The 16,630-nt window shown below is 47.0% G+C and overlaps 1 protein-coding gene across 1 annotated transcript; it reads right to left on the reverse strand.

The window, feature by feature from the left end:
- Window positions 1-3,888: 3,888 nt before the first annotated feature.
- LOC123050483 (cytochrome P450 94C1-like) lies at window positions 3,889-5,584 on the reverse strand. Its single transcript, XM_044473269.1, has one exon. The coding sequence runs from the start codon at window positions 5,519-5,521 to the stop codon at window positions 4,007-4,009; it is 1,515 nt and encodes a 504-aa protein (XP_044329204.1). The 5' UTR covers window positions 5,522-5,584; the 3' UTR covers window positions 3,889-4,006.
- Between the last annotated feature and the right edge of the window lie 11,046 nt (window positions 5,585-16,630).

A 16,630-nucleotide genomic window follows, 5' to 3' on the forward strand; every position in this document is an offset into this window, starting at 1 on the left:
AATTTGAACCATATCTTAAAAAAATATGTAGCATATCATGACATACTAAGCTCCCTCGAAATGGAGCGATCTGGTGCATCGGTGGTGTTTAAGGCGGTATGTGGGCCCTGTTTTGGGTATGGTCGGTTGTAAATGGGTTTTTGACTCCTGGCATGCGAGGCCTCGTTTACCCTACGTGTCGTTGGTTCCTCCTATTCTGCCATTCCCTCCGGAGATTGCATAGGCGGCGGCGGCGGCTGTGCGGGCTTGCCCTCCTCTTCGATTCGCAGAGAGGGCGGCGGTGTTCTTGCTACTGCGTGTGTTGTCCCCAGAGTCTTCTTCCTTACATCGGCACCTCTGATCTGCTGGGTAGGTGGTGGCCACTCTGCCCCCGCCCGAGCAGGGGCTGGAGCTCCTCCCTCTGCCGTTGTCATTCCCCTCCACCCCTCGCAAGAGGACCGAGTAGGAGCAGCACCTCCGCTGTGCTGCTGACCGCCGAGCACCGAGCAGGAGCAGCGCATCATCTCCCCTCTGTTTAGGTGTTGTCAAGCACCAAACTGGCCTCATCAACTCCTCTTGCTGTCCTTCTTTCAGGTGACGCTCTCCTCTGTTCCTGATCTTTCTCGCCACCGACCTTTGCTCAAGATTGCTTGTTGTCACTTTGTTGGTCATGTAGATGATAAATGATAAAAAAAATGTTGATATGTGAGATCTTTATATGATCTAGCTCTGAGATTGTTGTGAGATTGTTCAGCGATCATCTGAGAGATTGTTGAAATGGTCATATATGTGAGGCTAGATTTCTTGTGAGCTTTGATAGATTATTGTGATATTGCTATATGATCTATGTGACCTGTTGTTTATTTGAGAAAATGTTGATGATATCCGTATTTGAGGCAATGATCTTCCTTTTGTTCAACTATACTATTTCATGATGTTTGAAAATTGATTTATATGATTTTTTAATATATCAAGATCGGAGTGGAGGCAGGTCGCTATGTGGCGGTTGCCAACGGGCAGGATTGGGATGATGGTGAGATGTCGGGCGAAAAGGGTATCAAGTTGTGTGATGCAGTCGCTCGATTATGTGTCTTCACTACAAGTGTTTTCACCCTCAGAGAACATCACCTCACTTTGCTAATCATGATAGGGTTTTCATGCCCTAACAGCGCGGGCGGCCATGCCTACCGCAAACACTATTACAATTACGGCAGGATTGATATACAACAATTCCATTTTCTTGTCATAGTCCGACTTTGTTTTGATATTCTATTTTCCTTCTACACGTTCATTGAAAATGGCATGATCAATGACTGGCCTTCCTTCAAATCTAATACACTTCTAATATAATTATCTTGATGCACTTTTAGGAATAACAATCTTCTGACTGTCCACTTCACCAGATGTTTCTTCCTGTACTAGCTTTCAAAGCAACATAAATAATCTTCTTTGTTTCACTTCTGTTTCCATGTATTAGTCGACATGCCAAAAAGTGAAACGTGCCATACTGAAAGTTGCTTTATGTTGCTGTGTTCTAGGCTATTTGATTCTGGCCACGGTAGCATGCAGTGTCCTCTTCGTTTGTAAAGTGCTGGCAGTTCTCTTCTTGAAATTATTGTACCATTGTTTGTTGTCCCTTAACTTGCAGTTAGGAGATGACTTCTAACTTTTGTTATCAGTTCTTGATGTGAACTACAAGATGGGTCGAGCATGATCCTATGGAGATCATGCAAATCGGGTCTCCATATATTTGTGTCAGCATTCAATGGTTTCGCACCATGTTTGAAGGATGATGCAAGGGGAATCTGCACATGGATCGCAAGGTTCACAAACAAAGGGAACTTTGCTCGAGCACTAGCAGTGCTTGAGCTTCAGGTGAATGATGTTCTCAGCTCCATGCATAAGGATGCTGGGAGGCAGGAGAAGTTAAGAGTGCAGAGGGGGAGTTCTTACTGTGTGTTGCTAGTAGTGCTACTATTAATAACCTTCTCATATGGATCCAGGTGAAGAAATTGTGTTTACTACTCCCCCTTCAGCAGTTCCTTTCCTTTCAAAGAAATACTACAATGGACTGTATCTGTTTGTGGTCCATCACATAGATGTATGTTCAAACAGTTAGTTACATCTTTAGGGGCGAAACATGTAGTTAATATCGATTATTCTTTCTGAAAGAAACTCCCAATTGATCTAAAGTGCAGGAAAGTCAAGCTTACCTATTAAATAGTTTTACTTAATTTTGTACTCTGTAGCATGAATTACCTGTCAATTTTTTGTGTGGAATCAGTTGCATTAGCCTTTTTTGATTTATCTGGATGGTAAGATAATTTGAATGAACATGAATTTCCACCCCTCATTCTGTAGGTAGTTATTTTATGGTGACACCTGATATCTATACTTATGAAATGTGACAGTGTAAGCATAGATTATTAAGATACTTATTGTTGTAACATTCTCACATTACCTGCATGTAGTGATTCATCTCAATTCCCAAATGTATAGTGAGATCACTAAACGTGTTACTGAGAGAAGAACCATAGAATTGCCGGTATCAGCCGAAACAAGCTTTAAGTATGAGAAGGCTACAACAGTGGTCTAAACAAGTTGCATTTTCTCCAGGTCATCCACTAAGTATTTATGGTGGGCATCCTAAGCTTTTTAATTTGACTTCCTCTTCATGCAAGTGTGGAGTTAGACTTGTGATCTGCACATAGGTGGTGAAAAAAGACATCTTACAAACATCGATCTTCTCCCATGAAAACTAGACATGTAAATGTTCAGGCTTGCAAATTTTTAGTGCTTAAAGCTGTTTTACTTTGGGGTGCAGTAATAATATTATTTTCATATGGATATGTACGAGCATACATGTGAATCAATTATTTACATATTTAAAGTTTCAGATCTTTTATTTACTTCGAATGTGCTATTCATCTCCGGAGCGATTTTATTTCCGTTTCTATAGTATTTAGTCATATATGTATAATAGTGTTATATTTAGTAAAAAAGTGGGTCAAATTTTCAGCATAGTTCTCTGTTTGATCTTTGATGTACTCTCAGAGACGAGCCATTATTCTGGGTTGGTCATGCTTTAAAAATGTGGCATTTTCTTCCCAGCATGCTCCATTTATTTGCGTTCACAGCCTGTTTACTAAAATGGATTAATTGGTTTACTAAAATCTTGTGCACCCTGTTTTGGCCATTCAGATGAACTAAATAGTACATTTATGTAACTTAAATGCCATTGCTGCAATTCCTGGCACAGCGAAGCTTGCATATCCACGTATACTTGATTGAAAGATGAATATACAGAAAAGCCATTTTCTGTCCTTCGGTTAACAAATTTTGTTATTAACATTTTTGAATCAAAACTCTAAATCTGTAATATTCTGTTTTGACTGACTTTTATAAAGAGAAGATGTAAGTGGGCAACTCCCAGGAGAATATGATCTGAGAACAAGATTCGTGACATCGGCAAGCTTCTGAACATCTTAAAAAGAAACTTCTTCCTAGGTGGTACTCAACAGCTAAATCATGCTTTGGAAGGTAAAAGAAGAAATGTCAGGCTGACGCTGAAGGATGTAAAGGAATCAGCAAAGTTGATCGTCTTAGAGATCATATATTTTTTGTTGGTACTGCAGCAGTAGACGCAAATGATTGATCTGCATTTTGATATAAGCGACTATTTATTGTTTTCCTATGCTTTTAAGGGGATGCCATTTTGGTGCCACTGTGCAATGTGGTCCTTCACCCTATTGACCTATTGACCAATTAAACATTTTGTAGGTACTTCCTCTGTTCGAAATTACTTGTCACAAAAATGGATGTATCTACAACTAAAATACATCTAGATACATTTTGAATAGTTCCGAACGGAGGGAGTAGATTTCAGCAAACACATTGAAATGCGGAAAGATGTCACTGCAATCCCCAGTGTGCTTCCGGGGCAGCAACGCGCGCGAATCCTTCTAGTATCATGTTCAACCGTGGATTAATGCACGCATTCTATAAACCATTCTCCTAGTCATCTGAATTATGAATTTTGAGTTGTGCGTTTGATCCTCACTGGGAGGCCGCCGCTGATGGACGCCGTGAGCCCCGGCACAAACGTCGGCGCCCAGCCACTACGGCCATTCTCTCCAACCACCTCCACCTCGAACGCCTTCACCACAGCCACGCCGACGACCTTCATCTCAGTTATGGCGAGCTCCTTGCCAAGGCACACGCGGAGGCCGGCCTGGAACACCGGGTACTTGTATAGGTTCGCCGGCGCGAACGAACCACCGGGTCCGGTGAGCCACCGATCGGGGCGGAACGCCTCGTAGTCGGCGCCCCAGATGCTGGGCATGCGTCCCATGGCGTACGGGTGGTACATCACGCGTGATTCGCCCTCCACGTAGGTGCCGTCCGGGAGCACGTCGGCGGCGGCGCAGAACTTGGAGTCGAACTGCACCGGCGGGAATAGCCGCATGTTCTCGAACAGCACCGCGTGGGTATACTGCAGGCTCATCAGGTGCTCGTAGGTGGACGGCCTGTCGCCGCCGGCCTCCGTGCGAATGGCGGCCGTGACTTCAGGGTTCTTGTGCAGGTGGATGAAGAGCGTGGTAAGCGCGGAGGCGACCGTATCCCGCCCGGCGAGGAGGAAGCTGACGACGATGTCGCGGAGATACTTGTCGTCCATGGCGACGTCGGAGGCCATGAAGCGGGACAGGAGGTCGTGGGTGTTGTCGAAACCCAGAGTCCGGCGCTGCAGAATCATGGCCGACGCGAGGTCGTCGACGAGCTTGATGGCCTTCTTAAGCTCCCTCTCGGACCCAACGTTGACCATCCGCTTCATCTTCCAAACCAACGGCGAGGCCGCGGCGCCCCGCATCGCGCATAGCCGCGAGGCGGTGTCGAACGCGTTGGCTAGGTCCGACATGGGCATGTCGAGGTCGAGGCAGCCCGGGTCGAGCCCGAAGGAGATCTTGCAGACGGTGTCGAAGGCGAACCGCCGGAACACGTCCTGGAGGTCGACCACCTTGCCCATGTCGGCGGCGTCGGCAAGGACCGGCAGGAGGCGGGCCTCCACCTCCTGGGCGACGATCTTGTAGGCGTAGGAGCGCACGGTGACGCTGCCGAGCTGGAGGCTGGCCATCTTGCGCTGGTGGCGCCAGGCATCGCCGTCGACGTTGAAGATGCCCCCGCCGAGGAGGTCGCCGAGGAGCGCGGCGAAGCGCTTGCCCTTGGGGAAGTTGTCGAAGCGGGTCTTGAGCATGTACTCGACGTTGGCCGGGTTGGCGGTGACCGTGCAGCCGAGGACGTGGACCTGGACGGTGCCCGTCGGCGACTCGCGCAGCAGGTGCGCGTACCAGTCGGCGAGGTTGGTGAAGTCCTTGGCCCACGACCCCGTGAGGTAAGCCCGGCACACGTGGCAGCCGCACCAGGGGTTGGGCCACCGGCGCACGAGCAGGAGCACCGCGCCGAGCGCCACCGAGAAGATGGAGAGGCTGAAGAAGGCGAGCCCCGCGCACCGCGCCCCCCATGACAGCTCCAGGGCATCATCCATTGCTCCGGGATGAGTTGCTCACGAGTCACGAGTCAAGGAGACGGTGTGAGCATGGTGTGGGGAGAGTCGTCTATATACTCCCATGGAGTTGGCCACATTGAGCATGATGGGCGTACGGGGGAAGAAGAAACACATGGAGTACGTGCGCCAATGCTTTGAACATACCGGGGTCTTAACGACAGTTGGGCCCGTTCCTTTTTTTCGAATTAAGGAGCTGTTGGCTCCACATTTTTCATTTCAAAGTGTTGGCCTGTGTGTGCATGAATGATCAACAAAGCCTTTATTAGAGAAAATTAGTAAATTGCTAAACTTGATCTGATGGGCGCCCGAAAAAGAATTGCAGTCCTGCTTCCACGTGGTGAAATTATACGTCTACTACCCCTTGCTATGCAGTGTCTCGACCATGATTTTTTGTCACGCCTTCTATTAATGTGATCTCATGCTAAAAATTTGCAAGCACTTCAAAAATTGTCAAAGTTTACCATAAAAAGTTTAAGATGTTTTTAATTTTTCTTCTTCTTCTTTCGATTTTACTATTCATCCAACCTCATTTGAGTTCGAGCTCAGATACTCCGTGTTCGCATTTTGTGTTTTTTTTTTCATGTCTGATACTAGCAAGTTGCCTGAATTTGCAATTCGTGTCGGTTGATTTTCGGAACGCAACCACGAGAGTGATGCAACAAGGCACGCGGCTGCGCTCCCGACTATGTAGGCAGGCGGCCCGACATGGGTTGGAAGGAGGCTGGAGGAAAGTGATAGGGAGGAGAAAAAACAACAACCATTGGATTGAGATCGGACGGCTAAAAATTTGACTAACGCCTTCATAATTACAAGTATGCATTTTAACACTCAAAGGCGTTATATGTACGCCATAAAAAAATTTCCTGGAATAAACATCTTCTCCACAGCACCGATACAGGCTAGCTGAGAAGAAGTGAAGTTGCTGCGGCGTGGCCCGACACGAAACAGTTTAACTTCCTTTTCTCGCGCTGTGGTCATGGCCGGGCATCCGTCCCATGATTTAATGGTTACATATCGCTGCCGGTGCGGCTGGCCACACGTCAATTCCATTGGGTGAGCAAAGGTCAACTCCACATCGGTCGTCTCCCCCGACGGACACCCCACCCAAGGCCAGGCCTGGCACGTCACATCGTCTCGTTGTCGTAGACCCTGTTGCCGCCACACACAACACAGCGCCGCTGATATAATTAGCAGGGACATGCATCCGTACATAGTTCCATCGTGGATCCATGGCAACCGCTCACGCTCAAGTTCTCTTCTGACCTAACGCGCACGTGCACGGAGTTCCATCATGGATCCATGGGATACATTAGCCGATCATGGCGACATGCCGCTCAAGTGCGATATATATGTTTGAAAAAAGAAAAACGTTTTCCTCCCGCTAGTAAAGGCCTAATGTGAAGCTCATTAGTCCCGGTTTGTAATTTAACCGGCACTAATGATGTGATCATTAGTGCCGGTTCCAACGGCTAGGCGGGCGGCGCTTATTAGTATCGGTTCGTGGCAAACCTTTAGTACCGGTTCGTGCCAGACACCCCCCATTATAACTCCAACTCTTGCCATTTTCGGCTATGTGTTATGATATTCCCTTCGTGGTCGGTTTTGTCTTTCGTTTTGCATTTTATTCATGTCATGCATTGCATATCATGTCATCATATGCATCTCATTTGCATACGTGTTCGTCTCATGCATCCGAGCATTTTCCCCGTTGTCCGTTTTGCAATCCGACACTCCCACATGCACCGTTGCACCCCTCTTGTCTCTTCTCGTGAGCGGGTGTTAAACGTTCTCGGAATGGACCGAGGTTTGCCAGGTGGCCTTGGTACACCACCGGTAGACCACCTGTCAAGTTTCGTTCCATTTGAAGGCCGTTTGATACTCCAACGGTTAACCGGGTAACCGCCAAGGCCTTTTGAGTGTTGCAGCCCAACACCCTCCAAAACAACCCAATAACCCATCTAAGTCACTTCCATGCTCTCCGTCGTTGGATCACGATCGTGTGGTCGAAAACCGCACCCCATTTGGAGTCTCCTAGCTCCCTCTACCTATAAATATGTGCATCCCCCGAAATTTTCGCCCAGACGAAACCCTAGCCTCACCCCTCTCCGCTGCTGGACACGTCCGGTCCGAGCCGGACGAAGTCGTCGCCGCCTCCGCACCACTCACGAGGCCGCCACGTGGCGCCCCGGCCACCCGCGCCGCGCCAGCCCGCCGAAGCCCATCGCCGGCCCTCCGGGCCCGGTCGCCGCCGCCCGCGCCCCCCGCCGCCTCGTCGCCTCCGCCGGCGCCTCCCGCGTCCGCCGCCGTGCTCCGGCGCGCCTCCTCGTCGGTGCGCCACTGTCCCGTCCCGTCCGCCGCCCGTCCGGAGCACCGCCCCGGGTCTCCCGTGCCCCCCGCCGCCTCGTCGCCTCCGCCGGCGCCTCCCGCGTCCACCGCCGTGCTCCGGCGCGCTTCCTCGGCGGCGCGCCACCGTCCCGTCCCGTCCGCCGCCCGTCCCGACGTCGCCGCCCGTCCGGAGCGCCGCCCCGGCTCCGTCGTCTCCGCCCCGATCCGCCGCCGTCCGGCCCCCTCCGCGCCGGATCCGGCTTCCCCTGCCCTCCGGCGAAGTTCCGGTGAACCTCGAACCGCGCGCCAGATCTAGATCTAGATCCACGGTTGACCTCGTTTTTCTCCTCCAAGTCTTTTCCTGTGTTATTTTCATGCCATGTTCATCACATCATATCTCCTTGCATACTGCTTCGTTTCATGCGCATGATATATCGAAATGTTCATCAGGTTATGATCTTTATTTTGTTCCATTGTGCAATGCCTGTTTGAGTCCATCTTGATGCCCAAACCTCTGGTGCAAGAGTGCTATATGATGTTTACTGCTGTTAATTATTAGAACTTGATGTTTTGTTATTTTTGTTGCGTTTGATGTGTGCATCTTATGAGCATGATCTCTACATGTGTTTTGATCTATGCCATGCCATTTTTACAGGGGTGTATGCCGTGTATTTTTGTGATCTATATGGTGACTAACACAAGCATGCAAACTAGGCTTCGTGATGTTTCTGTTTTCAGGGACTTAGGATTTTGCCAAGTCTTTTACTGCTGTTATTTTGATGCAATGTGTCCATGTGTCTACAGTGAGATCCATGCTTCTTTTGACTATGTTAAGTAAGTATGTTTTGGACATATATTTGTTCTCTATCCATCCATGCCCCTGTTTGCAATTATGGAGTGCCCTAGCATGTCTCAATCTTGCTCTACTTTTGCTATAAAATATTCCTGGCAGAATGTTATCAGGATATTCAATTTTGCCTTGGATGTTGCTAGTGATCCATGCATGCTATGAACTTGGTCTTGCCATGATTAGCTTCATGAACATGTCTTCTTGCAGTAGGTATGCTTGTTTTGTCATGCATTGCCTTGTGATGAGGGAATCGAGCTCACAAAGATGCCTTCATAATTCTGTTAATGCCATGCTCTGTTTTCTGGCAAGTCTGAAACCTGTTAACGAAACTTGCTATGTTTACATGGGTGCCATAATATCTTCTGTGCCTTTTTGGCTCATGGTCATTAAGGGACTTTTGTTCTATGCATTTAGTATATTCATGTCATGCCTTGTTTTGATATGATAAGTTACTGTAGCATGTTGATTGCTTGCTCTGAACATTGCTACCTGATGCTTTTTTAAGCCATGTTCAGTATTTTCACCAAGTCTGTGAAGCTGATATCTTTTGCACTTTTGCCATGCTTGTTTGAACCTGTTATATTGTGATCTAGCCATAGCTCAGTGTTCATATTTTGTCAAGAATCTCTTGTAGATCACTGCCATATGCTTTGTTGCTATATTGGGGTGCTGTAGCATAGGTTCTTGATGTATTCTATGTGCTATCATGCTGTTAATCGCAGAATTGTGTCATTCTTGTTTTGCTTGCCATTTGCAAACCGTGCATCCGTTTCCGGTGATCTTTATATCGATTTCGACCGAAATCATCTCATCTTTCCAGTGGCATACTTGGTTTGCCAAGTTTATGCCTTGTTCATCCTTTTTCTTCCAGAGCACGCATATGCATTGCATATCACATCTCGCATATCATGCCATGTATTGCATCATGTTGCTTGTGCATTTCCCGTGATTGATTGTTGGTCCTTTGCTTGTGTTCTTGCTTTGGGTAGAGCCAGGAGACGAGTACACTTACGAGGAACCTATTGAGAACGCTTACGAGGAACCTGTTGAGAACGCTTACGAGGATCAAGCTTTCGACAACTCTGAGAACCTTGCAGGCAAGATGACCATACCCTCGAAATCACTTCTATCTTTGCTTTGCTAGTTGTTCGCTCTATCGCTATGCTGCGCTACCTACCATTTGCTATATAATGCCTCCCATATTGCCATGTCAAGCCTCTAACCATCCTTTCCTAGCAAACCGTTGTTTGGCTAAGTTACCGCATTTGCTCTGCCCTTCTTATAGCGTTGCTAGTTGCAGGTGAAGTTGAAATTGGTTCCATGTTGGAACATGGATATTTTTGGCATATCACAATATCTCTTATTTAATTAATGCACCTATATATTTGGTAAAGGGTGGAAGGCTCGGCCTTATGCCTGGTGTTTTGTTCCACTCTTGCCGCCCTAGTTTCCGTCATACCGGTGTTATGTTCCTTGATTTTGCGTTTCTTACGCGGTTGGGTGATTTATGGGACCCCCTTGACAGTTCACTTTGGTTGAAACTCCTCCAGCAAGGCCCAACCTTGGTTTTACCATTTGCCACCTAAGCCTTTTTCCCTTGGGTTTTCGCGAGCCCGAGGGTCATCTTTATTTAACCACCCAACCCCCCCTCCCCGCCGGGCCAGTGCTCCTTCGAGTGTTGGTCTGAACCGAGCAACCTGCGGGGCCACCTCGGGGCAACTTGAGGGCTGGTTTTACTCGTAGCTTGACTTATCCGGTGTTGCCCTGAGAACGAGATATGTGTAGCTCCTATCGGGATTTGTCGGCACATCCGGCGGCTTTGCTGGTCTTGTTTTAAACATTGACGAAATGTCTTATAAACTGGGATTTCGAGACTGATCGGGTCTTCCTGGGAGAAGGGATATCCTTCGTTGACCGTGAGAGCTTATAATAGGCTAAGTTGGGACACCCCTGCAGGGTATTATCTTTCGAAAGCCGTGCCCGCAGTTATGAGGCAGATGGGAATTTGTTAATGTCCGGTTGTAGAGAACTTGACACTTGACTTAATTTAAAATACATCAACCGTGTGTGTAGCCGTGATGGTATCTTTTCGGCGGAGTCCGAGAAGTGAACACGGTTTGGGTTATGTATGAATGTAAGTAGTTTCAGGATCACTTCTTGATCACTTCTAGCTTCTCGACCAATGTGTTGCTTCTCTTCTCGCTCTCATTTGCGTATGTTAGCCACCATATGCTTAGTGCTTGCTGCAGCTCCACCTCATTACCCCATCCTTTCCTATAAGCTTAAATAGTCTTGATCTCGCGGGTGTGAGATTGCTGAGTCCTCGTGACTCACAGATTCTACCAAAACAGTTACAGGTGCCGACGATACCAGTGCAGGCGACGCAATCGAGCTCAAGTGGGAGTTCGACGAGGAACGTGGTCGTTACTATGTTTCGTTTCCGGATGATCAGTAGTGGAGCCCAGTTGGGACGATCGGGGATCTAGCATTTGGGGTTATCCTCTTTTCATTTGGATTTGACCGTAGTCGGTCTATGTGTGGATTTTGGATGATGTATGAATTAATTTATGTATTGTGTGAAGTGGCGATTGTAAGCCAACTCTCTTTATCCCATTCTTGTTCATTACATGGGATTGCGTGAAGATGACCCTTCTTGCGACAATACCTACAATGCGGTTATGCCTCTAAGTCGTGCCTCGACACGTGGGAGATATAGCCGCATCGTGGGTGTTACACCCTACGTCGGTAGCATCATCATCACCGTCACCACGCCGTCGTGCTGACGGAACTCTTCCATGAAGCTCTACTGGATCGGAGTTCGCGGGACGTCATCGAGCTGAACGTGTGCTGAACTCGGAGGTGCCGTACGTTCGGTACTTGGGTCGGTCGGATCGTGAAGACGTACGACTACATCAACCGCGTTGTGCTAACGCTTCCGCTTTCGGTCTACGAGGGTACGTGGACAACACTCTCCCCTCTCGTTGCTATGCATCATCATGATCCTGTGTGTGCGTAGGAATTTTTTTGAAATTACTACGTTCCCCAACACTAGTGTCCACTCGCTGCAGCATGAGGGTGCCGTCGGCCGAAGCCTGGTCGATGTCATGGGCAGCCGGGCCATCTCCTTCCTTGCTTGGTGGCGGTCTGGCGTGGACATCACACTCAAGCAGGGCATGGTAGATGGCGCGGCGGTGGCTGGGCGATGGCCGGTGCGCTCATTCGGGAAATTGGGACATGACGCATGGAGCAGCCGATCTGGCGGTGGTGGCACGCGGGGGATGGTGGGCGTGGTTGGTGTTCCTATCATGTGCGATGGCGGCGGCAGCCATGCACGGGCGTCTACGTTATCCAGATCTGGGCCGACGGGTTTCGGGCGACACAAGCTGGGCTCCTCGCCGGCGCGGGACTCAAGTGTGCTGAGGCGTGGCACTGTTAAACGAGAGGCGACCTAGTGGCGACATGCGGGGACCCGTTCGTTCTTCAGTTGGGGGAGCACGGTGGAATGCCTCGAGGATTGTTCTCGGCGGGCTCCGAACGGCCGGATCTGACCAGTGGAGGTCTGCTACCCGGCACGGCGTGGCGGGCAGTTGGCCCATGAGGTGGTGCTGGTTGTCTTCGGTGCCCATGATCGGAGTTTCCTCTGTGTGGGAGAAAACATCGAGGATGGTCGATCCTAACTGGCGGTGGTTCCGTTCTGACGTTGTTTGTGCCTAGGTGTCTGGTTCTCGGGTGACCTGGTGTTCGATGGTGGTGGTGACCCAGTCTGTGATGTCGGGGCGGCGGCCCTAGATGGTGAGGCTAGGTGCGTGGCTCCATGGCGAGCTTAGTATCAGCGGTGGTAGCACCTCCTTTTGGCTATGTGGGTAGCGAGGGGTGGAGTGGAGGGCCATCCCGAATAAGTAATTTTACCGGAGCCGGGATGTACCGGTGTTGGATCCATTGTCCATCGATTTCATCAAGATCCGTGCAGTCTGACTCAGATAACACAATAATTCATTCCAGCAACTATACTTCGTAATACAGTCTGACATAAAACAGTGACTAGCAGCTTTTTGCAGAGGAGAGAGAGAGTTAGAATTGAGAGACGGACGCTGCATGCATTCTCTCTCCATACAAATGACATGTACTTAATTTCATCCTTAAATTTTACATGATTGATATCTGTTAAATGAAATGTCCATTTTTGAAACATTTTATATATTTGGAATCCTGGTGACAAGATCTTTAGAACAAGATCAATCTTGGATATATTTGAAATACTTTTTATTTTATATATTTCAGTTATCTTTGAAATGACTTTCACCAAGCATAAAATTGTTTCGCTTTGAAGAAATATTTTATATATTTGAAATAATCAGTTTCACTCCTTGCAAAAAAAAGAAATAATCAGTTTCACACACGCAACAATCTATTTCACATAGCCGAAATAACCAGTTTCACATATTTAAAAAATGGACCTAAATTGTTGCATAAAACTCACTCGACTCATTTCAGAATATAATTTCACCCATTTGAAAAAACTTATTTCAATCCTTAAGAGACCGATTCCACAGGTTTTGCCAAAAAAACTTGATTTCGGTCATTTTGATTTACTGATTTCAATTATTTCAAAAACATATTTCAGTTATTTCCAAAAACAATTTCACTCGCTTCATAATACATATTTTTCTCATTTCAAAAAAGTTTTGAAATAATCAGTTTCACATGTTTGAAATAACTAGTTTAATTTTTTTGAAATAACTAGTTTCACGTATTTGAAAAAATGTGGCATGTGTATTTAAATGGATTTCACTCATCTTAAAATTTTGGTTCCATTTATTTCAGAAAACTAATTTCACTTACATAATTAGATTTCACTCAATCTAGAGAAACACATTACACTCACTTTGTTGTAATACTATGTTTCACTCGTTTCAAAAAACTAATTTCACTCATTCCAAAAGATAGATTTCACACATTTCACTAGTTTCAGAAAACAAATTACACTCACTCATTTGAAATAAGTGAAATTTAAATTTTGATATGATTGAAATAGAAAAACTTAAACTAGTTTAAATATATTCAAAATTGGTCTTGTTCTGCAGATCACATGTTCAGGAATTTGAATATATAAAAAATTTCAATAATAGAAAATTAGTGTTAGAGATATTGTCCATCTAAAATTTTAAACAAAGATAAAATGGATGGATTTGTGTGTGACACAGAGGAGAGATTCTGCATGGATGCATGCATGGGTACCGTTCCTGTGAAAAGGTAATACATCATTCTGACATTGATTAGACTAAAATCAGAAATACAAGAGATTTTTTGCATGAATACTTTCATATACACATGCACATTGTCCCACAACTTTAGATGTGGCGGCACCTCATTGGTGGGAGGATCACCGGTAGCTCCCGGCTCCGGTAAAAAAACACTTTGCAAGGGTGATCCTCGCTTCATCATGGATCGGGCGGCGTCGACGGCTCCCCAGTCTGGATAAAGAAAGGTTCATTGATTTTGATAAAAAAATAAAGTTCATGAATTTTATGAAAGTTCATCAATTTTGACGAAAATCACGGATTTTCAAAAAGAAAGTTCAACAAATTGAAAAGAGAAATAAAAAAAGGAACAAGAAAAAAGAAAAATAAGAAAAAAGAATGAAGAAAAAGGATGTAACTAATCACATCAGCAGAGTTTTTTGGTTGGCTACCCTAGGTAACACTAAACGAGGAGGTCACCCCTAAAAAACGAGGACGTCCCGGGGTCGAATCACATCTCGCACGCACTTATTTGCAGGTTAAAATAGAAAAATAAAAGGGTAAATCGGCCGGCCCAGAGCGGGGGTTGGTTATGCGCCCGTTTGCAAAAACCGAAGTAAAATGCGTTGTAGGCGCTCAACAGGGTTTGTACACATTGAGGGAGTGTACTTCGTGGTTCTCACACACGTACATTGAGGGAAGATGGACATGCTGAAGAAGACCAGCCCCGTGCACCGCGCGCCCCACGACAGCTCCACGGCAGCCATTGCTAGCTCTTCGATCGATTAATTGCTCACGACTCACTAATGCCAAGCGGGATCCGGCCGGGGGCGGGGAGACGATGGTGAGCTTGGTGTGGGGAGAAGATGGAGGCTGGTTTTGGAGAACCCACTTTGAACAATTCATTTTTGAATGTCAAAAAATTCTGATTCAGGCTTACATCTTCATATTCTATGTGCGCGCAGAAAGTTTCACGGATAAATAAATTTTTCTTTGCCCTATCCGAAAAATACAAAAAAAAAGTGTATTGTAACGCTATTTAGAAGCACTGAATTTTGTCTTTTTTGTGAAGGCAAAACCAAATGAGATTTTTTTCGTAAAACTTGGTGCCGCCACACATATTGTGAAGATGTATGCGCGAAATTTCTTTTGTTTTTCTACATTTTAAAACGTATTTAAAATGCATTTTTTTTAAGTGGGTTCATGGGTTCAGGACGTCCACACTCGCTGGTTTCGTCTATATATATACTCCGAGTTGGGCACATGGGGCATTATGGACGCATGGGGGAGGTTCCACATGGAGTACGTGCGCGGTGTGCCAGTGCTTTGAGCCTTTCTCACAGTTGGGCACGTTCCTTCTTTTTCGAGTCAAGGAGCTGTTGGATCCACATTTTTCGTTTTCGAGACTGTTTTTTTCTTCTTCGACGAATTAATGATTTCAGAGGCAGTTGGGCCCGTGTGTGCAAGAATGATCAACAAAGTTTTCAACCGATCGATGTGAACTGTGACATACTTTTTCAATGAAAATTACTAAAAATGATATGACGATACACCCCCAAAAAATTGCATTCTCGCTTTTACATCGTGAAATTATACCTTTCTTTTATAGAGAAGGTGATATTATACATCTACTACCCCTTGCCTATGCAATGTCTTCCTTTTCCGGTGGTGATCTTCATTCTTTTGGAAGTACCTTGGATTGTGTTTATTTATTTGTGTTTTCTGTTTGGCGATGCCTCAAGGCCTTGCCCAATAACGCCCCATGGCGCGGACGACGCGGCAATGGCGTTGCCAGTGAAGGGTAGTGAGAGGCTTGACGGTGAGGGTAGGTGGGAGGGAAAAACGATGGCCGAGGGCGGCGGCAACTAGCAAAGGCGGTGGCTTGAGGAGGTCGGTGCAATGAGGCCCGCGGCAGCGTCACCGACCGTTGAGGCAGGTTGTCTGCATTTAGTATGAAGTTTAATTTCGGTTTGTATGAACTCTCCTATGCTATGTTTGATGAACTCTGGTGATCTGTGTTTTAGGGCGAACTAGAAGTTTGAATATGCGGTATCGGTTGCAGGAATCTGTTCTGCCTTCACGTTCAGCGTCCTGCAAAATCGCTTCCGAGATACCGTAAATGACTGCTAGAGATGCTCTGAAAGGTCGTTGTTACCACTTCTGGCTCCTAGACCCGTCTACCACCACCCTGTTTGGTGCTTGCGTTGCCTGGAGAACGGCTACGCGGCTCACGGCTACGGCAACAAGTGGAGACCCATCAGCTCCTTCGCAAGCCTCGTTGTGCCGCCGCCGCTTCCTAGTCCTGGCACGGTGACGGTCCATGATCTGGTCTAGGCAAGGGTTGGCCTCTTCCCCAACATGGGAAGCCACAACTACCAGACTCCTCCGACCTCGGTGCGAAGCCACGGCTGGGTGATGTCGCTGCGAGGCCAGCGGAAGACTTTGCCATCGTCCCGGCCATCCCAGAGATGCAGACCGAGTCGAGGCTGCTCTCCACCAATGCATTAGGCCCTGTACAATGGAAGGTGCTTAGAGAAATAAACCAGACTTTTCTTAAGCACCGGTGCTTATTTGTACGGGGTAGACGCTTAACTAACCGTCTTTTCTATAGAAATAGGCACCGGTGCTTCAGAAAATCTCGGTTTATTTTTCTAAGCACCCCTTTAAGCATCT

Source organism: Triticum aestivum, chromosome 2D (genome assembly GCF_018294505.1).
Source record: "Triticum aestivum cultivar Chinese Spring chromosome 2D, IWGSC CS RefSeq v2.1, whole genome shotgun sequence".
Lineage (NCBI taxonomy): Eukaryota > Viridiplantae > Streptophyta > Magnoliopsida > Poales > Poaceae > Triticum > Triticum aestivum.